Genomic DNA, 23,701 nt, shown 5'->3' on the forward strand with positions numbered 1-23,701 from the left:
CCAGGGGCAGACAGTGAAAGCTGTTACCTGTTAGATTAGCTGGCACGTTATCTTAACAAGTGAAGAAAATCGCCAAAGAGTGAAACTTATTTATGGGGGAAAAAAAAGCTTGGGAAATTAAAACAATCCAGTGGTCACTGGAAAATGTCTCCCTCTTTAAAAAAAAAAAAAAAAAAAAAAAAAAAAAAAAAATTTTTTTTTTTTTTGGTTTTTTTTATTTTATTTTATTTTTTGGAAAGTATTCTCAAGGTAATATTTTTTTTCCTTTGGAAAAAGAAATCTTTTTCCCCCCCTAACCTAAGCAAGTGGAGTTGCCACTACCTAATTTATCTATTGTTTTGCTAAGAGGTAGATAAAACAAAAGTGAAATGGGGCTTCTATGAGGAGGTCCATTAGAGGGTGGGGAGAGGCTGGGATCGCCCAGTGAAACTCCCCCAACTACAAAGACGGCCTGAATGAGTCCAAGGACTGGGCCCTCGGACTCAACCAGGGCAAAGGATCCTGCTCCACCTCTTCTCCTTCTAGAGCCAACTGGGCCTCCCTTGAAGACTGAGAAAGGGCCCGATGGAGGTGTAGGATCTCAAAGAAACCCTGTTGAAGAGGTCTCAGCTCTGGCTTCCCCAGGCTTCCTGACTTTGGGGCTGTGTGGTGGGTTCCAGGCCAAGCCCCAGGTCTCACTCCAGCCAGTCCCCTCTAGAAGGGAGGAGGCCATTCCCTTCCTCACCATCTGGTCCAACAAAGCTATAGAAAGTGAGAGAGAGACAAGCTGGAGGCCAAAGGGGTGACACATGGGCAAGGAAGGCAGAAAGTGGGGACCTCACAGCCAGCCCTCCCAGCCCAATCGATATGGGGGGGATCCTGGCAGGCCTGCCTGTTCCCCAAGGACAAACCTTTTGTGGCACAAGCCTCAACTCACTTGTCCTGGCTGGGATTCATACCCTTATGCACGAGTCCCTGCCCTTAGTTCCAATCTTACTGTAAGGATTGAGGTAGTTAATCCATTTATACTCGTAGCATCCATCACCTGCGGTTAATCAAAACACATGCTCCCGAGGAGCTTCCTGCTATTTCATTCAAGAAAAAAATTTTCTTTTGTCCGTCCGGAGTCAACCATACTAAGACGCCAGCAAAGGCGCCATCAGACTGTGCCCCAAAGCGGTGCACAGGGCCAAGGGTCAGGCTTGGGGCTCTAGCCCCTAAATCCCCCTTCAGACATGAGGCCTTCTCCCTGTCCCGTACCCCGATAGAGAAGCCTTATGTATCCAAAGGTAAGAAACTGAAGTTTTCAGCTGGTGTTACTCTAAGAGAAATGTTCTGCATCTAAATTATCGAGTATTTGGAAGGGAAATGGCTTTTATGTCCCCTGGCATTGATGAGGATTTTTCTTCAATCTTCCTGCAATTACTGTGACAGGCTGTGCTGTTTTCCTTCTACTGGTTTTCAAGAAACAGGCAACAGTCGAGTGGTTTGAATGGCAAAGCCACTAGGATCTCCCCATAAACACTTCAGGGGAAAGAAAAGAAAACCCCCACCCCTGATGAGAGGTGGGAGGAAGGGGTTGCCTAGAGGCACCAGCTTCTCCTGTGGAGCAAGAAGGCTCAAGCAGGCCCTCTGGGGCTCTGTGAGGTAGTTACTAGCACTGCTGGTTCCCAGTTTGGCAGAGGGTGTGTCTGGGGTGGGAGGAGGGGAAGGCACCCTTGAGAGCTAACTGAGGCCCCTCCTCACTGCCCGTCTGCCAGGCCTGAAGGGAACTTGGCGGTGCTATCTCTGCAGTAGGGGCAGGGGACCGAGAGCAGTCCCACAACAGGGAGCTACCTGGAGCCCCAAACTTCCTCTCCTTCCCCAAAGTGCAACCAGAAGCTGACAGACCAATTTCTCGGCTCCCTACCCCTTGGCTTGGCAAACACCACACCCTAGTCCCCCAGGAGCCTCTGAAGGGAAGGGCCTTACCCTTAGCTCCCAGTTTCCAGGAGGCCTTCCTCCTCAGACAGCCAGGTATGTGTCGAAAGCTGGCTATTGCTTTGATTCAGGAACAGCCTCTCTCAGCCTCTGTCTGTCTGTCTTTGGCACAGAGGAAAATGGACACAGAACCACCTAGAGGATCCCCCCCTCCAGTGTTCTCTTTTAAATGGGGTCTTTTCTGCCAATAGTGAGGCATAAACAAGAATAGTTCCCAACTGCCTCCAGAAGGAGGGGGTCAGGAAAAAGGAAAAAAGATTGATAAGGACTGGGAGGAGGGGAGGAAAGAGTAGAAAAGGGCTATAAAACTCCCTGTCCTTAAAAATGGCTCTCTCCTAACCAGACCCCTCACAGGAGCTGAGTCCACAACCCAAACTGCAAAAGGCAACCAGACCAGAGAGGGGATTAAAGCCATTTGGGGTGTAACTGGCAGATGCAGCTTCAAAGTCAGTCAGTGAATCAAACCATTTTGGTTATGTGTTTCAAAGAATTTAAAAATATATCCTAAAGAGATGGTCCTTTCTTAAAAATATATATGTAGCACACACACACACATATATATCTTAGAGCACAGAAGCATTTTTTTTTTAAGTCACTCTTCTCAAATCATCCAAATCTCCCAAGTGCTTTTCGCGATAGCTTGTTATCTCACCAAGGATGGGGAAATGGAGGTGCTGAGCAGGAGGGCAAGGAGTTGCCCTAAGACCTAGCCTATGGGACACAGGAGGGCCCGGCCCACCAAGACAGGTCCTTCATCCCACTAAACCTTAACCACCAAACCATGCTCCTTTTGCTTTCTGGTGGTATAACTTCCACGATTTTCCTGCTGGGCAAATATCAACGAGTGGAGCCTTGCCTAATCCAAGCAAGTGAAGTTTTCCAGTCCCTTGCCACACACTTCCTGGTCTCTTCTGGGAGCTGAATCAGCCAACGGAAAAGGACTTTGGCTCAAGGTGTGAAGGGAGCAGGCCCCCAAGGAAACTGAACACTGCAACAATCACATTTCAGGTACTGTGGGATTTTTTTTTTTTTTCTTCCTGATGATAGTCTGAACCAGATATCAAAGCATGCTTGCTGCTGGAAATTCGCTTTAAATTATTAAATGGCCGACGTCTGAACGTTATCTGCTTTGTTTTGGGACAAAGCATACAGAGCCAGAGATGGAGAGCTGGGAGACCCTTTTTATGGTTGGGACAGGTGGAGAGGCTTAATTCTACTGGCCTGATGTGATCCCTAAATGCTTTTCTGCTTCTCTTCAATTTGGGCCAGTTCTGGGGGCTACAAGGGAATGTCCTAGGGAGAAAGTGATAAGGCAGGAACCTGTCCCAGTCACGTCCCCATATTCCCTGCCCCTCCTTGCCACGAGCCACCCTAAATCAAGAATTCCCTAAGTTTGGGTCCACTTTTAAAATCAATCAGACCGATCTAAAGAAGACAGGGAGACAGAAGTGGGGGCAGTAGTATCTGTTTGCCCCTTGGATCTATGGATATAGATTAAGAAGAACAGCAAGACTGAATTGAAATGAAACAGTAACAACAACAACAAAAAAAAATGAAAAGCACTGCAATGACAAACCAGGTGGACCTCTCTGAGGGCGAGAGGGTGGCCTTGTCTTTCTTCCATGAATGGAATCTCGGCTCCCATATTTTTAGACGGAGAAATATAGATTTTTTAAAAGGGTATATTTTTTAGTTATTATTTCTCTCCTCGATAAAACGGAGGCAATATTTTAAAATATCTCAACAGCACCACTGGTGGGAAAAGCTTGCTGAGATGCTGTTTAACCAAAGGAGGAAAGAGAAGAGACCAAGGGCCAGGTGGTTGGTTGTTGGGCATTGTTTAACCACTGAGAGCCCCCAGCTCTGCTAGGCCTTTTAATCCTATCAGGTAGGATATTCCAGCAGTGGCCAGCAGCTGGGGCTCTAGAAGTCAGGGATCAGGGCCAAACAAGGCTCTGGGCTCTGCCCCTCTGGGCTCTCTCAAACCCAGGCCTTTCCTCTTAGCACTAGCCTCCTCCTAAGGGGGCAGCCCCCAAAGCCTTTCCCATCAGGCCTGTTCTCCATAGAGAGTTCCTAAAGGGTTACTGGCTCATGTAAGAAATTATGAAACATAACTTTGTTTTTTCTTTTCATTAAAAAAATAAAATATTCAAGACTATCAGCTTCTCTTTTGTTTTTTCTTTTTTATATAAAATATCAGCAAGCCGCAAAAAAACAAAAATAAAAAAAATTTTTTTTAATGGGGTTGGGGGGAACAAAAAGGAAAATAATTGCTGAGGTAACTTCATACCTTGAGGTAGTTTACTTCGCACACAGCATTGCCTGACTACGCCCACATGTTGCGGTTGTCTTGTTGTTACTGTTGTTGCAATGTTGAAAGGAGGGGAACTCCACGCATGGGCTTTTCCATATGTAGAGAGGCCTTCCTCCCTTCCCACACACTTGATAGCATTGTCCAGGGTAGCTAAAGTGCATTACCTGGCTAATATGCATTGTCAATCAGTATATTAGGAGGGGAGGCCTAGCCTCATTTAACTGATGGCTTCTGTCCCCTACAAGGGCTGAACACTCCATAGGATCTTATTAAGCCTGGTAAATTAATAATAAATTATATTTATCCCTTGCTGTACAATGCTGCTGGTATTCTGAATTGTTTTTTAGACACACCTTTCATCATGCTGATAATGATTCATAGAGACAGAAGCCATCAGTTAAAAATTCCTCTCAGATACAAACAGAAGCAAGTACTCTCCAATTTACTCAATTTGCCAGATGATGGACTTTAGCTTTATCGGGAGCTCAGGGTTGGGTTCCAAGTCCCACCACCAAGGAAACAGTGCCGTGGCTGGGAGTGCCCCACAACCCCTGCCTCTAGGAACCAGCCCTTATGGGAGCACATGGGCTGGGGTGAGGGCACCGTGGCAGCCTTTAGGGCCACTTAAGTCCTCCATGGAACTGAGACTTTATCAAGGGGAGTTAGCGTCCCCTTCCCAGTGCTCATATCCAATCATTAAAATAGACTTTAAAAAAATATAAAATCCGCCTGAGAACGATGGGAATCAGGGACAGTGGTCAGCCCCCTACCCTGCTGAGCATTCAATACCACCTATGTGCACCTGGACATAATGTGAAGCCTACACGGGAGAGGGACGTGAATGTGGTGGGGAAGCCCCAACACAGTGGGGAAATTTCGGTTGTGCCAATTTGAAGATGGTGATCTGGAACAGATCAGCCACAAGGGCACTTCTTTTAAACGTGGATTATTATGTGTTTTAACCATCTTTCTCCCCATTTTCCCCTTTTTCATTCCCTATTGTACCTATTGGTTAGGGAGTGATTGGAATTAATCTACAGATACTGACAGTTCTTTTCCCTTGAGTCAATATTGTAAGCAAAGCAATGCATTCGTTCGCATTTTTTTCTGGTAGCAATAAAGATAAAACAATTAGTGTAAATATAGAAAGAGGCAGCAAATGGAGGTATTTTAATCAACTACCCAAGTAGGGGGAAGAAAATTGGAAAAATGTTAAGGTCAAGAAATGAACCATCCTTTAAGGCTGATTAAAACACCCCTCTGCATGTTTTTAAAACCTGAAGGAAATTTTATTTTTCTTCCCACTGAGGTGTGATCCACCCTCTTGGTGGGGCCTGGAGAGCTTCTATAAACAATCCACGTTTAAAAGTGCCTTGCGCTAGAATTTCTGACACCCCGAGGGGCAGAGAATGTTGGGCCAATTGGGTGGGTGTCTGGGGCTAAGAGATCAGGGTTCCTCACTGGAACATCTTTCTCAATCAAGTGGGCAAACCTGATCTACAGCCCGGCCCAGGTGTCCCAGATTCCCACTCATTCTCAGGCCTGCCGGGGAGAGCACACTCTCGATTTCTGCCCGTTGTTGTCCTGGACTCGAAGGGACAGGGAGGGGCTGGTCACTTCCTCCGTGCCTGGGCCTGGTTACTCTGTCCCTTCTGATGCTGCTGCTTAACCTGGGCCAGGATGTCTCGGATCTTCCGCTGAGCCATCTGCAGCAAGAACAGGCAAGAGGGTGGGTATGAGGACCTCCAAGGAGACAGCCTTCCACGGAAGAGAGGTCATCAGGTCTAGACACAGGCAATAAACAGAACAGGTCACACGGGACTCAGAGGAAAGATAAAGAGGAAGAAGGAGGAGTGGGGTGACCTTACATTTTTTTGCCTCCAGTGGAGCCTGAGCATCCTCTGGAAAATACAGCAAATGTGGTGGGTTTAAGTGGGAGATGGGGTTGGGGGACATGAAGGAAGGAGAAACAGTAGTATTAATCCATTCATCAGAATTTAAAATTTGACAAAGTTGATACACATTACCAAACCCAAAACAGAATGCCTAGAGTTTCTAGGCAGAAATATATTACGCATTGTACAGCAGTGGTCCCCAACTCCCAACTGTTCTGGCACCAGGAACTGGTTTCATGGAAGACAATTTTTCTTCCACGGATGGAGGTGGGGGTGGGGAAGTGGTTTCAGGATGAAGCCTCAAATCAGCATGCATTAGATTCTCATAAGGAGTGTGCAACCTAGATCCTTCGCATGTACTACACATCCCTGGAGCACTTCACAACAGGGTTCACCCTCCTATGAGAATCTAATGCCACCCTGATCTGACAGGAAGCAGGGCTCAGGAGGTAATGCCCGCTCGTCCGCCGCTCACCTCCTGCTGTGCAGCCCAGTACCAGTCCGTGGCCCGGAGTTTGCGGACCCCTGTTATAGAGGGTCATAACTTAGGAGACATCATCAGAAATCCATGCTTCATTTTAATACCCCAGGAAAAGGAATAAAATGTCCAGATATGGCCAGGAGCGGTGGCTCACGCCTGTAATCCTAGCACTTTGGGAGGCTGAGGTGGGTGAATCACCTGAGGTCAGGAGTTCGAGAGCAGCCTGGCCAACATGGTGAAACCCAATCTTTACTAAAAATACAAAAATTAGCCAAGCGTGGTGATGCGCACCTATAATCCCAGCTCTTTGGGAGGCTGAGGCAGTGAGATCACTTGAGCCCAAGTGTTTGAGACTAGCCTGGGCCACACGGTGAAACCTCATTACTACAAAAAAAATACAAAAATTAGCTGATTGTGGTATCTGCCTGTAGTCCCCGCTACTTGGGGGGCCTGAGGTGGGAGGATCACTTGAGCCTGGGAGGTAGAGGCTGCAGTGAGCTGTGGTCACACCACTGCCCTCCAGCCTGGGTGGCAGAGCAAGACCCTATCGCAAAAAAAGAAAGAAAGAAAAAAAGGAAAGTTGATCTAAGTTGGGAAAATAATGTGGAGGTCCAAGGCCGGGCGCGGTGGCTCAAGCCTGTAATCCCAGCACTTTGGGAGGCCGAGACGGGTGGATCACAACGTCAGGAGATCGAGACCATCCTGCCTAACACGGTGAAACCCCGTCTCTACTAAAAAATACAAAAAACTAGCCGGGTGAGGTGGCGGGCGCCTGTAGTCCCAGCTACTCGGGAGGCTGAGGCAGGAGAATGGCGTGAACCCAGGAGGCGGAGCTTGTAGTGAGCTGAGATCTGGCCACTGCACTCCAGCCTGGGCGACAGAGCAAGACTCCGTCTCAAAAAAAAATAAATAAATAAAAAATAAAAAAAAAAAGGTCCAACTCCATCAACCATGGCTTGATGTTTTACACAGCTTTTCATTTAATTCTCCTTCTGATCAGCTAAAATTGCTTCCGTGTTTAATATTAATATATCCTGGCTTTGTGCATCTTTGGATATTTACTCTCTTAAAAAAAAACAGCTGAATTAAAGATTCACATTTATCCTCTTAAGCTTCATTTATAAAATGAAATTGTTGTGAGAATTAAATGAGTTAATATATATAAACCACAAAAAACAGTGCTGGGTATATCCAAAGGCATCCATAAATCTTAGATATTATTATTATTTTATGGCTCTTATTAATACTTCCTTTATTTGTTATTTTATATATATATTGTTGAGATGTAACGAAAGCCTCTTATAAATACTTCTCAAGGGGTTACCAGAGAAAGTTACTTATCCAAGGTCACATAGCAGAAAGGCTATATATGTGAAGTTTGAGGTCAAAGCTCCCTGGCTCCAAAACCTCCATACTTGATGCTATACTATATGGCACTGGAAGCCAAAAAACCAAGAGCCAGTTTGCCCCAGTTGCTCTAGCAGCCCCAGCAGACCACAAGCCTGCTAAGATCTGGATATCCTCTATGAATTTTAGGAACTGTGATCAACAGTCTCCAAAGTTCCTTTCCAGTTCTAACACTGATGGATTTAAGACTTTAGGAAAACACCATTAGCTGTCAACCACCTGTTTGCTTGCCTTGCTGAGGTTCAGCAAAATTTGAACCTGATATTGGCCTTCCCTTCCAGGCTCTGAGGCCTGTCCAAGTGCTGAATAGCGATGATGAGTTCTGGGAAAGGAATGGGAGGGTGAAGAGCAGAAACCAGAGAGAGAACAGCCATTCTGAGAAAGGCAGAGGGACTACATTTCAAAAAGTAATCAATCCAGGGTATTAGTACTGTTATCATTATTCCATGAACAAAACCAATCTTCTTTCATAACCAGTGCAGAAAGGGGTTAGGGAAGGACTAATGTAGAACATATATATCTATGAAATATATATACATTAAACTTGTCAAATCACTTTCCCTAGAGAATAATAAGAGGGGATATGTCATCTACACATCCCACTTCTGCACCTGAAAGAGGGCAATAACCTAGCCCAGAGGCAGGCAGATGTGGCTGAGGACCCAGGACTTGTCAAGGTCATGCAGGTCAACCTCTGGAGTCTCTGCTTCTCTGCTCCCTGGGCTCCTGCAGCCCTCCCGCAATGGGGGAGCACCATATGTACCTGACTGGCATAGAAATGTCCGATGATTTTCACGATGACCTGGTCGTTCTCATCAGGGGTCTGGTCTCTTGGTACTACCACCTCAGCTGCCGTCAAATTCTGCAACTCGTTCACCTGGGGGTGGCCAGAGAGGAGCTCAGGGTGCCATCAAGAAAGCATGGGTGGGGTTGGAGAAAGGAACCAGGGTTAACTAGTAGGGAGAAACTGGAAGAGTCAGGACCTGAGCTTGGGGAGTAGAATCAAGTAAATGAGCAAATCAGGAGTCCTGAGATTGAGCAGCACAGGAGGCCAGAGAGAGCTGTTGAGATTGGAGACCATGGCCCAGGGCTTTCAACCTGGCCCTCACAGCTCACCGTTTTGCCACCTTTGCCAATGACCCGGCCAGCTGCTGATGCTGGCACACGTATGTGGGTCTCCAGCTTCACCTCCTCCTTGGGACCAAAGAAGTTCTCCTCCTTGAGTTTGCCATAGATTCTTCCCTGAGCCTGAAAAGAGGAGGTAATTGTTAATCAGTGGTTCATATATCTATGACAAAAGGGAAAAGTGGGAAAAAGGAAGCTCCAGCCCATATTTTCTGGCCCACAGGCCCTCCCCATCCTGGGTGGGCTAACCATCTAAGGCAGGTGAAGGGCAAGGCTCAGGTGGGCAGCTTGTCAGCACTCCTTCTGCTTAGCTATCATACTGGAGACCCTGGGTGGAGATTATGAGTTATGAGTAACTGAATAAACACTTCCCAAGGGAAAAAACAGTTCCCAGAGGAATGGAATTCACAAGCTACAAACCAGACCTATGGAGTCTGGACACGGCACTGATCAGCATTTCAAGGCCCTGAATGGCAACTAATCAAGTCATACAGAGAGCAGGCCTGTCTGACTCTCCAGTGGCCCAGAGAGCTGTCCCACTCCTCTATCATCACATATGTTAGGTTAAGCTAATTGATGGTTTATTTTTTGGCTGTCTGATCAGAAGTCCAAGAACCTTAGGATTTAGTGGGGACATAAGAGAATTTGGCATTAAAGGCCTTCCTTAGAAATGAAGGCAGAGTGCAAATAAGATGCCCTTGGACTTCTTTCCTTCCCATCTTCTTCTATGGACCTTAAAAAGGGAAGACGAAGTCAACAGAAATCCAGTTTGATGTCAATTTGAAAATAGCTTTGCAGCCCTTTATCCTGCATGGAAGGCTTAAAGATGTGATGAGGACTTGATGGCTAATGGGAAACTGCCCCAGCCTTTTTCCTACCTCAGGGGAAATACTCAACCTCAATTCCTCCATGTTCAGCTTGCAAAACAATAAAGACCAAAACCTTGAATTGGGCCTCTGGCGGTCCAGTGATGATAACCATACGGACTTTGGAGTCAGGTGTTTCAGGTGGTGCAATCTAAAAAGCAAAAAGCTTGTCAATGAAGGACCCTCTATGGGAAGACCCCCACCATGTCCACAGTTGCCCTTCTACCACCCTTACTCCCAACTACCCATTCTGAAGACTTAGGGAAGGAAGAACAAAGACTCTGAAGCCCACATCATTACGCCTGCACACCAGAATTATTAGGAGGGCAGAGGTGGTCAGTTAGAAGGGCTGGCTTCAATGACACTTTCTAACTAGGGCCTCCTGCTCTCTCCACTTACCAATCTCCCAATCTCCAAGAGAGGTTTCAGTGGAGTCCTGCCAACAGGCAAGGACACAAATGAAATGACCAATGGATAGAGGGCAGTGACTGCACCTCCAGTGGAGAACAATCAAGGTTTTTGCTCAAAGCTTTTAAGACAACTAAAGCAACTGGATTTAAGTTTGTGAAAATTTAACAGCACCCTTGTTTCACTATGACAGATTCTCCCTTCTCTCTCCCCTGGACCTTGACCAGGGAAGGCGACAGACAACTAACACTTAACTTGGTGTTAGTATGTGAGCGAAGGGCTTTCTTTGGCTACATAGCTTCATAATATTGTACTGATGAGGAAAGTGAGGCTCGGATCATATAGTGTATTGGGAGAAGGGGGTGATGAGGTGGATCTGGGATTTGAACCCAAGTCAATTGGTGTTAGAACCTAAGTTCTCTTTCTATGTTATAACCCTGCCCCTGCCCAGCCTGAAAACCCAGAAGCACTGAAGCCATCCCATGGGAACCAAGCAAGGTCAAAAACAAAGAGAACTTTGATTCCATGGGAGAAAGGTCCCTCACATGACACACAGAATTCTCAAATGAGTAGGGGGAATGTGGGAGAAAGTGCAGAGTGATAAAAGCAGAGCCCCTTCCCTTTCCAGAAACAGGAAGACCCACAGAGCAGATCACCTTGATGGAGGCGCTGGCAAACCGGGAGAGCTGTTTGATGTGCTGCCCCTTCTTGCCGATGATGGCGCCCACTGCCTGGGCGGGAATAAACACCTGCACCATCTCCTGCTCGGGAGCCTGCTGCCAGGACAGGGGGCGTTACTACCAGGGGGCCCAAGTAGCATGGCCCAGAAACCCTCCACTCCCCTGCCTTGCATCCTCAAGAAGGAAGGAGTAGACACCAAACTGCCACCCTGGGCTGCCAAGGGATGCTGTGAGCTCTTTAGCTCTTCCAATGCCCAGCAGGGCTAAAGGGAAGAGGCCAGGAAAGAGTGAGGTTACAGTGCTGCCTATGCCCCGGGAGCTTTCTAGGCAGACATTTGGGAGCCTCAGAGCCAGTGGCTAGGAGCACTGGGGAGGAGGGATGCCCATGAGACCTTCCTTCCCTCTCCCTGCAAAGTTGCCAACTCCCATAGGGTGTTGGGTCCTCCTTAAGGCAGGCCACATATGGGCCCAGGGGTCCCGTGTAGTAAGACCTTCCACCTACCATAAAGGAGCTATAGGGAGCAGCCCCAGTAACGCTGCTGGGAGGTGGCGGGACTGCGCTGGACGAGGCTGGGAAAAGACCTACAGCAGCCAGGTTCAGGCCAGGGATCAGGTGAGACTGCAGCTGGGGAAGAAAGGTGAGGACGAGGAGTCAGCACACCCTGACAGGCCCTGGCTGTACAAAAGGCGAGTAGCCCCAGGGGGAAGTGGACCAGAAACATGAATTACATGCTTTTGCACAAAAGCCTATTCTGTGCTTTTCATACACTCTCACCTACACACTTCGGGTGTGGAATTTTAAGTGATATGATGTTCTCACTGGACTAACGGCTAGCAACTGCAACCAGAAATGCCAAACAGTTATACACCCTCAGGAGTTCTTCCTCTCTGGCTGTTCAGACTGCTGGAGAGAGACGATAGACTCATGACACTGTACTATAATCACCCTACATGAGAAAAAGGCGTGGAGACAGCTCCATCTGACTTCTAGGACTGTGGTTCTAAACATTTTTGGTCCTGTACACCAACCCCAAGTCTCCTTTAAAAATCAGATGAGTTGCGTGCAGTGGCTCATGCTTATAATCCTAGTACTTTGGGAGGCCAAGGCAGGAGAATCGCTTGAGCCCAGGAGTTCGAGACCAACCTGGGTGACACAGCAAGACCCTGTTCCAAAAAATACAATTTTTAAAAATTAGCTGGGCATGGTGGTGCACACCTGTAGTCTCCTAGGTACTTGGGAGGCTGAAGCAGGAGTATCCCTTCAGCCCAGGGGGTCATGGCTGCAGTAAGCTATGATTGTGCCATTGCGCTCCAACCTGGGCAACAGACCAAGACCCTATCTCAAAAAAATTAAAAAAAAAAAAAAAAAAATCAGATGACAATGATGGATCCCCGCATTTCACTAAAGTGCACACAAACACAAATTGTACACATACTTGGAATCACAGGACTCAAAGCCCAAGATTGGACCCCTACTCTAGGAACCAGGTGAAGAATCCTTGCTAATTAAATACTATTTAAATACTATTTCTGACAGTCGAGATCCAAAACCATCAGCTAAAGCTCCAAAGCGGCACGGCACAGGGCACGTGTCCATCACCCCCCACCCCACAAGTTGCTGTTGCTAAGACTCAGGAAAGGATAAGCAGAGGGTACTACCCAGCACTCACGCTCATGGCGGCCACATCGTTCTCATAGGCCTCCCGAACTTTCTTCATTATTTCCTGCTCAGCCCTGCAACAATTCTCAATGGCCCCCTTCACAGTGATGGTCCTCTCAGGGTTGTAAAGAGTAAGGTCTTGCAACCTGGCAGGAAGAGCAGAGTCGTGTCCTTTCACTGGCAGGCCAGGACCAGGCCCCGGCAGGAGCAAAGACGAGAGGCCAGCTGAGTCATACGCCCACCACTTCTGCAGCCCATTCAACTTCTAGCAAATAACTCTGCATCTCCAGTCTTTGGTGTCCCCAGTTTTACCCAGGGCAGGGAGTAAGATGGAGGGAGATGACAACACCCAACTCAAACCCCTCTGTTAGCAATGGATCCAATGTCAGACAGATTATGGTTGTGTTTCTAAGTTTCTCCCTTGAGTCTACATAATCCATGTCCTGTACCTTTTTGGACAAGAGCAATTACTTTGCCCACAGGCTAGTCTCTGATGAAATGAAGAAGCACACTGCTTGCAGGAGCAGCCCACCACAGACAGAAAAGGGCCAAGGTCACTTCTCACAGTGACAGACAGGACTAAAGCCCTGAGTCCCTGGCTCCTAGCTGCAGGCTGTCAGCAAGCCACAGGGAAAGAGGGCTGTCATGTGGTTGAACATGGACTGTAGAGGCAGCACCCTACAACACCCCACCCCATATGGCAGTGGGAATGGGCAGATCCAGTCCTTACAGAGATTTTTTGAATGTTCTTTATCACTTCTACTATTTTTCCTTCAAGAGGCAGAAAGAGCATCCATTTTAAAAGAGCACATGTCAAGGTTCCATGATGAAATACTGACCCTGGCCTCCATGCATCCCCCACTCATAAATAGGGAAATAGAAGAGAGCCTTACGAGGAGATGGTGATTTTTGTCTCGGTATCTTGCTCTACCTTCTTCAGGTTCCGTCCTTCCTTGCCAATGAGACGCCCTACAAAGTTATTATGGGCCAGGATCTTCAGGGGAACCTCGTCAGCCCTTGGGAAGACAAAGCAAGAAGTGGAAGACAACAGCTCCTTCAATTGTGGGCATCATGAAGACTCAATCACCATGACACCCTAGACTTGGCATTTCCAAGTAAAACATCTCGAAACTTATCAAACTGCATACTTTAAAAATATGTATGATTTATTATACATCAATTGAACATCAATAAAGTCAATTTGCTTTATTTTATTTTTTGAGACAGGGTCTCACTCTATCACCCAGGTTGGAATGCAAGGCTCACCACAGCCTTGACCTCCTGGGCTCATGCGAGCCTGCCTTCTCAGCCTTCCGAGTAGCTGGGACTACGCACACGCCCAGCTAATTTTTCTATTTTCTGTAGAGGTGAGGTTTCACTATCTTGCCCAGGCTGGTCTAGAACTCCTAGCCTCCAAAAGTGCTGGGATCAGAGGCATAAGCCACTATGCCCAGCCAATAAAGCTATTTTAAACAGCACAAGTGTATAAAGGAACATGTCTAAGCAGATTCCTTGCATCACTGTTTTATGATAAGGAAAAGTTTAAAACAATTTAAACACCAATCAAGAAATAGGAGATTGATCACATGAACTATGGATAAGCTATACTGTGGAATTCTATGCAGTTATAAAAAGAATGAGGTCTGTCCATATGTACTAATATACGTGCTGATACAGAAAACGAAAAAAATATAGAACAGCCTGTTCAGTGTGATTCTCTTTGAGCTAAAACACATGTGCACACACGCACACATGAATACACACAGGCACACATAACCATACATGTAGGCACGCATACACAATATACACACACTTGTGAGTGCACAGAATTTCTAGGAGGTCATACAACAGGAGTAAGAAGGGGTGGGGTATGGTGGCACACGCCTATAATCCCAGCACTTTAGAAGGCTGAGCTGGGTGGGTCACTTGAGTCCAGGAGTTCAAGACCAGCCTGGGTAACATGGCGAAACCCTATCTCTACAAAAATCACAAAAAACTAGGCAGGCGTGGTGGTGCATGCCTGTTGTCCTAGCTACTCGGAAGGCTGAGGCGGAAGAATCCCTTGAGACCGGGAGGCAGAGGTTGCAGTGAGCTGAGATCATGCCACTGTACTCCAGCCTAGGTGACAGAGTCCCTGTAAGAAGATTTCTCGGTTTACATCTTTTTGTGCAATTGCTGACTGTATTTCTTGTATGTCTGTATTACAGCTTGGAAGTTGAGTTGGGGAGGCTAACTGGACTAGCAGTCCCTGAAGAGCCAAGAAAAGCTGGAGACTTACGTTTTGGTGTCCTTGGCCTCTTTATGCATAATCTCCAAGATCATCTTGCAAGCGGAGGAGCAGCCCTCAGGGGTGGAGTGCACACTGATGGCTTTTTCAGCTGCACCTGCATTCTCCTTCCTATGCACGTCTATCCTGGGGGCCATAAGGACAAGGCTGGTTAGTCGTCCCCAGTGATACCAGTACTTCAGGCTCCCCACCTCCACCACCACTCCTCAGTCAAAGGCATAGAACCTGCTCTTCTTGGAAAAAGGCCAATCAAGTACAAATTTGGGAAGGGCAATGAAAGGACTGGAGAAACATGACCCATCTGTTACTATGGATTCTGTCTCAGACCAGCAATGCCTCAATCCACAGGTGGTTGGTGGCCAGGCACGGTAGCTCATGCCTGTAATTCCAGCACTTTTGGAGGCCAAGGCGAGTGGGTTACTTGAGGCCAGGAGTTCGAGACTAGCCTGGCCAGCATGGTGAAACCCCGTCTCTACTAAAAATACAAAAAACTTAGCTGGGTGTGGTGGTGCACACCTGTAATCCCAGCTACTAAGCAGGTTGAGGCACAAGAATTGCTTGAACCTGGGAGGAGGCTGCAGTGAGCTGAGATCACACCACCGTACTCCAGAGCCTGGGTGACGCAGTGAGACTCTGCCTCAAAAAAATAAAAAATAAATAAATAGATAAATAAATAAGTGGTGGCTGGGGACAAGAACACAGCAGGGGTAGGAATGACACAAATGCAGGGGTGGGAACTACCAGCCCACAATTCCAAAGCTGCATTTCCACTTGAATTTCGTATGTCCCCCTTGAAACAAATATAAAGAGAGGACACAGTGCCCCAAACTCAAAGTAAATAACAAGAGTTACTATGATAAGGACATAATGTGGCATGTCCTTTACCACTGAGTACACTGATAAGATACAACGATTAGAGAAAAGGCCTGGTGTGGTGGCTCATGCCTTTAATCCCAGCACTATGGGAGGCTGAGGCAGCCGGATTACGAGGTCAGGAGCTCCAGACCAGCCTGACCAACATGGTGAAACCCTGTATCTATTAAAAATACAAAAATTAGCCAGGCATGGTGGCACGTGCCTGTAATCCCAGCTACTCGGAAGGCTGAGGCAGGAGAATGGCATGAACCCGGGAGGCACAGGTTGCCATGAGCCAAGATCACACCACTGTACTCCAGCCTGGGCGACAGAGCAAGACTGTCTCCAAAAAAAAAAAAAGAAAAAGAAGAAAAAAAAGATTAGAGAAAGAAGGTGGCAGTGGCAGAATGGGAGATGGGACACAATTATGAGGGTCCTAATTTTGGACAGGTTGGCCAGCCCTGTTACCACATTAAGTGGTCATGAAATCACAGAGGACTGAGGAGTGGCTGACTCATCAAAATGAGGTTTGCTTGGAGACTTTTTTATGAAACTGCACGAAAAATTATAGAACCTCTCTTGCTAATACAAGTGTGTGGCCCAGCACCCCAAGACCCATTCTCCCTCCCTATCTGCCCTCCCTTTCCCAGGAGGCTGGTATTGGAAGCAGTGACCCCTGAATGCTCCAGGCAACATTTCCTAAAAGGTAAATGTTGATGTCCCCAGCATGCTTCCAGGCTTCTAGTGGGCCTCTTTAGGTACCAACCACTGTTCCCTAGCAACCAGCCTCCATTTCCCAAGAGCCAGGACTCACTTGGACTGGGTCTGTTTTGTGATGTTGCGGATGGTGGCCCCCTCCTTGCCAATGATGGCACCCACATACTGGGTGGGCACCAGGAGCCGAAGGGGGATGTCCACTTGCTGCTGCTTGGCTGGGGCTCCCGCTGCCACAGGTGAGCCCTGGCGGGGCTGACCCCGAGAGCCAAAGCCCCCTCGGCGCCCATTCTCAGGTCCCTGTGCTATCTGCTCATCAGGGATGTAGGAGACCTTCAGAGCATGGTTCTCCAACTGGTGGCCATTCAGCTTCATGATGGCTCTGGGGACAGAGTGAGAGTCTACAGTCATTCCAATCCACGCCAATCATACCAGATGCTCTCTTGGCCAAAGCACTCTAGTAAGTTACAGCTTGGAACACACTAAAGAAAAGGAGATAGTCGCCTGCCCACTACTCCCACCTCCATTTTTCAGAACTTTCCAGTCTAAATGGCATCAGACTCCAAAGGAAAAGTAAATAAATACAGTGTTCCCTAACTTAGTTGGGATTTAATGTTCACAAAGGCCTTCCACTGGAACCATCAGAGAAATGGGCTTCTAGTCCAACAGAGTATAGGGTTCTGTCAGCCTAAAAAGGAAGAGCAAGCCATAGATCTCAAAGTCCTCCCATGCCAACTGGAGAGCATACCACAGACCTGAAGAGGCTCTGCAAAGCTAACACGTACACTTTCTGGATTGAGGAATCCCTACCACAGGGTGAGGAAACCGACTGCTAACTACTACATTATCCTAACTTTAGAGACAATGAAACCAAGGTCAAAGGAGACTGAGATGTATATATGTAGAATTCAAATGTTAATCCTGCCCTAATGAAGTGTGGGGTTTTTGTTTTTGAAATAAAATCTTTCAGGCAAAAATTAATATTTCCATAATTAAGATAGAGCAAACACACATTCTTGAGTCCATTATTTAAGCAAATTTATACTATAAATGACTTCCATGAATATTAGAGTTCCTGAATATGATTTGAATATTTGCCTACAGGCTTATAGGAAGTTTCTGTAGCCTTCTCTTTGTAGAAATTCCAGTTTTTCTAAATTTTTCCTTCCTTCAGGTTTTCAATTTTGCATTCTTCATAAAAGGCTGGATCACTGTAGTGAGCAGTTAGACATTCTTTTAATAGAGGATTTTCTTTATGGCATTTTCCTACTATAAGGATTCCAGAGTTCTTGCAACATTTGGTAAAATCTTGAAGTTGTTCAGAACACCTCTCTCTGGCCTTTTCTCTCATTATTTTAGGGATCCAAACATCTTTTTCAAGATGTCTGAGATGCTGCTTTAAAACTTGCAGTGTCTTCCCATTGTTTCTCATATAAAATTCAAACTCCTTGAAATGCTTGAAATGGTTTACATGACATTTCATGATTCACAACTGAAACCCCTCCATAGCCATGGCACACACTCCTCTTTGATCTCAATTATTTCTTGTGGCCTTTGCTTAATTAATCCACCGTTTTGGTTTTTTTTTTTTTTTTTTTTTTGAGACAGAGTTTCGCTCTTGTTGCCCAGGGCTGGAATGCAACAGTGTGATCTCGGCTCACTGCAACCTCCGCCTCCCAGGTTCAAGCAATTCTCCTGCCTCAGCCTCCCAAGTAGCTGGGATTACAGGCATGTGCCACCAAGCCTGGCCAATTTTTGCATTTTTAGTAGAGACGGGGTTTCTCCATGTTGGTCAGGCTGGTTTCGAACTCCTGACCTCAGGTGATTCGCCCGCCTCAGCCTCCCAAAGTGCTGGGATTACAGGCGTGAGCCATCGCGCCCGGCCCAAACCACTGTTTTTCAAATTTCAGGGCAACCCATCAGAGAGTTGTTAAATTAATCTGCCAGGTCCAGCGCCATCGCAGCGGGTGGAGAAGCAGCAACTGGGGAACTCTTCTGAGCTGCTGGTGCACCAAAAAAAAAAAAGTGCCGTCTCGAAATTCTAGCTCCTTCGCAGTCTCCCATTGTCTTTTTAAAATATATATATATAGATTGATTGATTGATTGATGGAACGCTTCATGAATTTGCGTGTCATCTTCGCGCAGGGACCATGTTCATCTTCTCTGTACCGTTCCAATTTTAGTATATGTGCTGTCAAAGCGAACACCTCCACTGTCTTTTGTGCTACCCTTTCTTCCACAGTCTCCAGAGACCCCTAACTGCCCACTTGGCTCTGGGGCCACAGTCTCACAACCCTCCCCAACCCATTGGGGTAAACCAGCGCGGTGCTGTAATACCACACGCCACCAGCAGATGCCGCAGCTCCAACACTTCACAAAGCCAACTTTCAAAATTACCGCTGGCAGCCATTTACTATGCTATATACTTGCCAAGCTTCATGCCAGTCGCTTCCAGTCAACCCTGCACCAGTTGGCCCAGCTGGGAAATGCGGCCACTGTGAGGATTAAGTTAGTAAAATGGTACACAGTGCCTTAAACAGTGACCGGCTGGCAGCGTGAAATTATTACCAGGCCGAGACCAGCCTGGAGCCGCGGCCTCCACTCCCGCCTAGTGCAGTCCTGTCCCGGGCCCTCCTACAAGGACATCTGGCCCTCGGGGTTGCCTTACAGCCAGTTGGGGCTTTTGCCCATTTTCCTGTCACCTGCCACCAAGCTGCTGCTGCGTATCCCGGCTGGAATCTGACTCCCACTCCAGCAAAGTGGTCGGGGGGCAGGCCTGGGTCAGCGAGGCCACATCACCAGCTTCCTGCAGGAACTTCTAGAAGGCGAGCAGCCCAGAAAATGGCACGGGCGGCGGCCTGGGGGAGACCTCGGAGGGCAGGGAATCCCTGCTCCCAGGTGCCCCAGCCACCCCCACCGTTGCAGGTGCACGCCCACAGGGCGGCGCCACGTGCGTGCGGGGAGGCTGCGCAGTCCCTGTCTACCCACTGCAGGCCGCTGCCACCTGCCAGCGCACCACGCATCCGCGTCCGCCCAGGCTCCCGGGGCAAAGATAACTGAGTTAAGACACCAGTATTCCAATCTTAGTTCTACTGCTCACTAGCTACGTAAAGCAGGAAGCTTACAACCTAGTCTAGACCTAAGTCTCATCAACTGTAAAGGGAAACTGATACTTGTGCCCTGCCTACCTTACAGCTAATACATTTAGGTCTGTAATCCATTTTGAATTAATTAGTATGCTCAGTGTAAGGTAGAAGTCCGAATTCATCTTTTGTCATGTGGATATCATCGAATTGCCCCAGCATCATTTGTTGAAATCACCTTATCCTTCCTAATAAATTGTCTTTTTAGCACTTTGTCTGAAAATAAAAACAAAAACCAGCTGATCATAAACATAAAGGCTTATTTCTAGGCTCTGAATTCTATTCCATTGATCAGTATGTTTATCCTAATGCCAGTACCACACTAATTTGATTACCGTAGTTTGATGTAAGTTTTAAAATTTGGGAGTTTAATTCTTCTTTGTTCTTCTTATTCAAGACTGTTAAGGTTTTCCTGCATTTCCTCAAGATCAGCTTATCAATGTCAGCCAAAACTGCGTATCTTACAGGATTTATGTGACAATCACAAGTGAAAACATTGTTTTTATATATTTATTATGTAAATTAAGGGATTTATCGTTTTTACACCTATTAAGTCTGGCACCTTCTTTGGTTGAATCCACCTCTGTGGATTCCATCTTGAAAAGTTTTGTTTTTGGTTTTTCAGTTTCTGTTTTGTTTTTGTTTTTGTTTTTGGAGACAGGGTCTTACTTTTTTACCCAGGCTGGAAATTCAGGGGCATGATCTCAACTCACTGCAACCTCCACCTCCGCCTCAAGCAATCCTCCCACCTCAACCTGCTGGGTATGTGCCACCATGCCCAGCTAATGTTTTATAATTTTTGTAGAGATGGGGTTTTGCCATGTTGCCCAGGCTGGTCTTGAACTACTGAGCTGAAGCAACCCGCCCTGCATCGGCCTCCCAAAGGGCTGAAATTACAAGCACAAGCCACCAAGCCTGACCGCATTTTGAAATATTCTGAGGTTTTTAAAAAAATAATAAATAAAAAAGGCAAGGTGCGGTGTCTCATGCCTGTAATCTCAACAGTTTGGGAGGCCAAGGTGGGCGGATCACCTGATGTCAGGAGTTCAAGACCAGCCCGGCCAACATGGGGAAACCTCGTCTTTACCAAAAAATACAAAAAATTGCCGGGCATGGTGGTGGACACCTGTAGTCCAGTAGTCCCAACTACTCAGGAGGCTGAGGCAGGAGAATCACTTGAACCCGGGGGGTGGAGGCTGCAGTGAAGAGATCGCATCATTGCACTCCAGCCAGGGCAAGACTCCATCTCAAAAAAAGAAAAAAAAAGAAAAAAAAAAAAAAAGGCAAACCATTATATAACTCTAGCACTTTGGGAGGCTGAGGTAGGAAGATCGCTAACGCCAGGAGTTTGAGACTAGCCTGGGCAACACAGTGATACTCCCATCTCTAAATATTAAAAATGTTTAAATTGGCCCAGCATCGTGGTGCATGCCTGTTATCCCAGCTGCTTTAGAGGCTGAGGCAGGAGGATCCCCAGCCCAGGAAGTTGAAGCTGCAATGAGCTGTGTTTGCAACACTGCACTCCAGCCTGGGCAACAGGGAGAGAGTGTCTCAAAAAATAAAATAATTATTATTTTTTTAAACTGTGGCAAAGACGTAGGAATTGGAGACAGAATGGCTTGCTTACCACTTGGAGACTAGAGTCTCAGTCTATTTGGTATGTCTGTAAAATGGGGCTGAATAAGACTAAAGGGAGGGCACAAGCATCATCCATTCCCAAGGCTGACACTGGTTAGAAATGTTAACAAGGCAGCTGGGTGCGATGGCTCACACCTGTAATTCCAGCACTTTGGGAGGCTGAGGTGGGTGGATCACTTGAGGTCAAGAGTTCGAGACCTTCCTGGCCAACATGGCGAGACCCCATCTCTACTAAATACACAAAAATTAGCCAGGTGTGGTGGTACACACCTGTAATCCCAGCTACTCAGGAGACTGAGGCAGGAGAATCACTTGAACCTGGGAGGTGGAGGTTGCAGTAAGTCGAGATCATGCCACTGAACTCCAGCCTGGGCGACAGAGTGAGACTCCATCTCAAAAAGAAAAAAATTAAAATTAAAAGATTTTAAAAAAGTCAGCCAGCCAGGCATGGTGGTGTACCACCTGTAGTCCCAGCTATTCAGGAGGCTGTTACAGACAAGACTACACATTTTGCACATTACTCATTTTTATTAATATCCGAGCCTGTTATAGGCTTTTGCCACATTTTCCTTTGGGCTTTCTTGCACAAGAATTGCTTGAACCCAGTAGGCGCAGGTTGCAGTGAGCCAAGATTGCGCCACAGCACTCCAGCCTGGACGACAGAGCAAGACAGAACAAGACTCAGTCTCAAAAAAAAAAAAAACCAGAAATGTTAATGAGGTAACAAAGGGCAAGTGAGGTGGCTCAAGCTTATAATCCCAGCACTCTGGGAGGCCATGGCAGGCAGATCACTTGAGCCCAGGAGTTCGAGACCAGCCTGGGCAACATGGTGAAACCTTGTTTCTACAAAAAATACAAAAATGAACCAGGCATAATGGTGTATGTCTGTAGTCCCACCTACTTGGCAGGCTGAGGTGGGAGGATTGCTTGAGCCCAGGAGGTTGAGGTTGCAGTGAGCTGATACCATGCCACTAAATTCCAGCCTGGATGGCAGAGTGAGACTTGTCTCCAAAAAACAAGAACAAGGCAACAGTAGGCAGGAGAGAATGAGCAACTGTTGACATGAGCTTTAAAGCCAAACCCTGGTGGCCACAAGGGGCAGTAGGAACCTCTAGAAAATTCTGAGCCCAGGAGGATCTAAAAGAAAATGGTAGGTATTTTAATAACAGGTAGGATTTTACAAAGTATTATTAGATTGGAGAAGGCGGCATGTTGAAGAAGCAAGAAAGCCCAAAGCGAAATATGGCAAAAGCCTATAACAGGCTCAGATATTAATATGAGTAATGTGTAAAATGTGTAGTCTGTCTGTAACAGCGAGTGAGAAGCATAATTGCTCAACCAAAGGGCTAGGAGCTAAAATTGTGGGTACGATGGGACTAAAAGGACCCCAAAACTATCACCAGCTAGGTTCACGACCATCACTGCAATAAAATGTCCCAGCATCCCAAGGTTGAGGAATCTTTTTGGAACCCTGAAGTTCCCCTTCATTATCACTAGATGGCGCCAAGAACACAACAAAGGACTCTAAGGTCCCAGAGCAACCAGAAACCTATCAGCGGGGAGGGGACATTTTCTCTGCAAGGAATTTCCCACTTCTCTGGGAGGGCTTTGGGTCCCTTCCTTCTATATATTTTTGCTATCGATCTTGATGTTTCTGAGCCTTTGAGATCCCTGAAACAACGGACATGAAGGAGACCCCCTGAAGAAACCTTTTAGCAAGACTCTCGGTTTGGCTTGGGCTAATAACAGAACCCTGGATGGGGACCCCAGCCTGCCTAGACCCCCTGAGGAAAAAAGTGGGACCAGGCTCACACCACCCCCCTCAGAGCGCCCCCCCCCCAACCGCCCCCAGCCCCACTTTCCAACCCACTCACTGCCTGGTCTGCTCCCGGTTGGAATAGGTGACATTCACCACTGCCGTCTCACTCTCAGTGTTCACTGCAGAGAAAAGAGAGGACAGCGTCAGAGCAGGGAAATCTGGAGGCCCAACCAATGAATCTCCAACTCCAGCTTTCCACATTTTGAGATCAAGAAGACATCTGGCAGGCCAGGCGCGGTGGATCACGCCTGCAAATCCTAGCACCTTGGGAGGGCGAGGCTGGCGGATCACTTGAGCCCAGGAGATCAGCCTGGCCAACACAGTGAAACTCTGTCTCTACTAAAAAATACAAAAATTAGCTGGGCATAGTGGCACGCGCCTGTAGTCCCAGCTACTGGGGAGGCTGAGGCAGGAGAACTGCTTGAATCACTTGAACCTGGGAAGCAGAGG

At 47.1% G+C, this 23,701-nt stretch overlaps 1 protein-coding gene, 1 non-coding gene and 1 pseudogene across 5 annotated transcripts in view; all 3 read right to left on the bottom strand.

The window, feature by feature from the left end:
* Positions 1–221: 221 nt before the first annotated feature.
* Positions 222–23,701, bottom strand: part of IGF2BP1 (insulin like growth factor 2 mRNA binding protein 1) — a 58,334-nt gene continuing 34,854 nt past the window's right edge. For 2 of the 4 annotated variants that reach the window (XM_025363561.1, XM_025363563.1), the window contains 11 exons: positions 23,307–23,370; positions 16,752–17,033; positions 15,074–15,208; positions 13,689–13,811; positions 12,806–12,941; positions 11,638–11,760; positions 11,112–11,231; positions 10,124–10,198; positions 9,173–9,304; positions 8,820–8,933; positions 222–5,979 (listed from right to left, as the gene is read on the bottom strand). In XM_025363561.1, the coding sequence (XP_025219346.1) occupies positions 5,887–5,979; positions 8,820–8,933; positions 9,173–9,304; positions 10,124–10,198; positions 11,112–11,231; positions 11,638–11,760; positions 12,806–12,941; positions 13,689–13,811; positions 15,074–15,208; positions 16,752–17,033; positions 23,307–23,370 (1,397 nt within the window). In that variant the 3' untranslated portion in view covers positions 222–5,886. The remainder of the gene's footprint in view (positions 5,980–8,819; positions 8,934–9,172; positions 9,305–10,123; positions 10,199–11,111; positions 11,232–11,637; positions 11,761–12,805; positions 12,942–13,688; positions 13,812–15,073; positions 15,209–16,751; positions 17,034–23,306; positions 23,371–23,701) is intronic. The other 2 variants (XM_025363562.1, XM_025363564.1) reach the window with 2 other exon arrangements.
* On the bottom strand, positions 17,750–18,555 carry LOC112610225 (annotated as a pseudogene).
* LOC112610554 lies at positions 18,752–18,858 on the bottom strand. The gene has a single exon (XR_003116430.1). It is a non-coding gene; the product is annotated as a U6 spliceosomal RNA (small nuclear RNA).

The sequence above is a fragment of the Theropithecus gelada genome, chromosome 16 (assembly GCF_003255815.1).
Source record: "Theropithecus gelada isolate Dixy chromosome 16, Tgel_1.0, whole genome shotgun sequence".
NCBI lineage: Eukaryota > Metazoa > Chordata > Mammalia > Primates > Cercopithecidae > Theropithecus > Theropithecus gelada.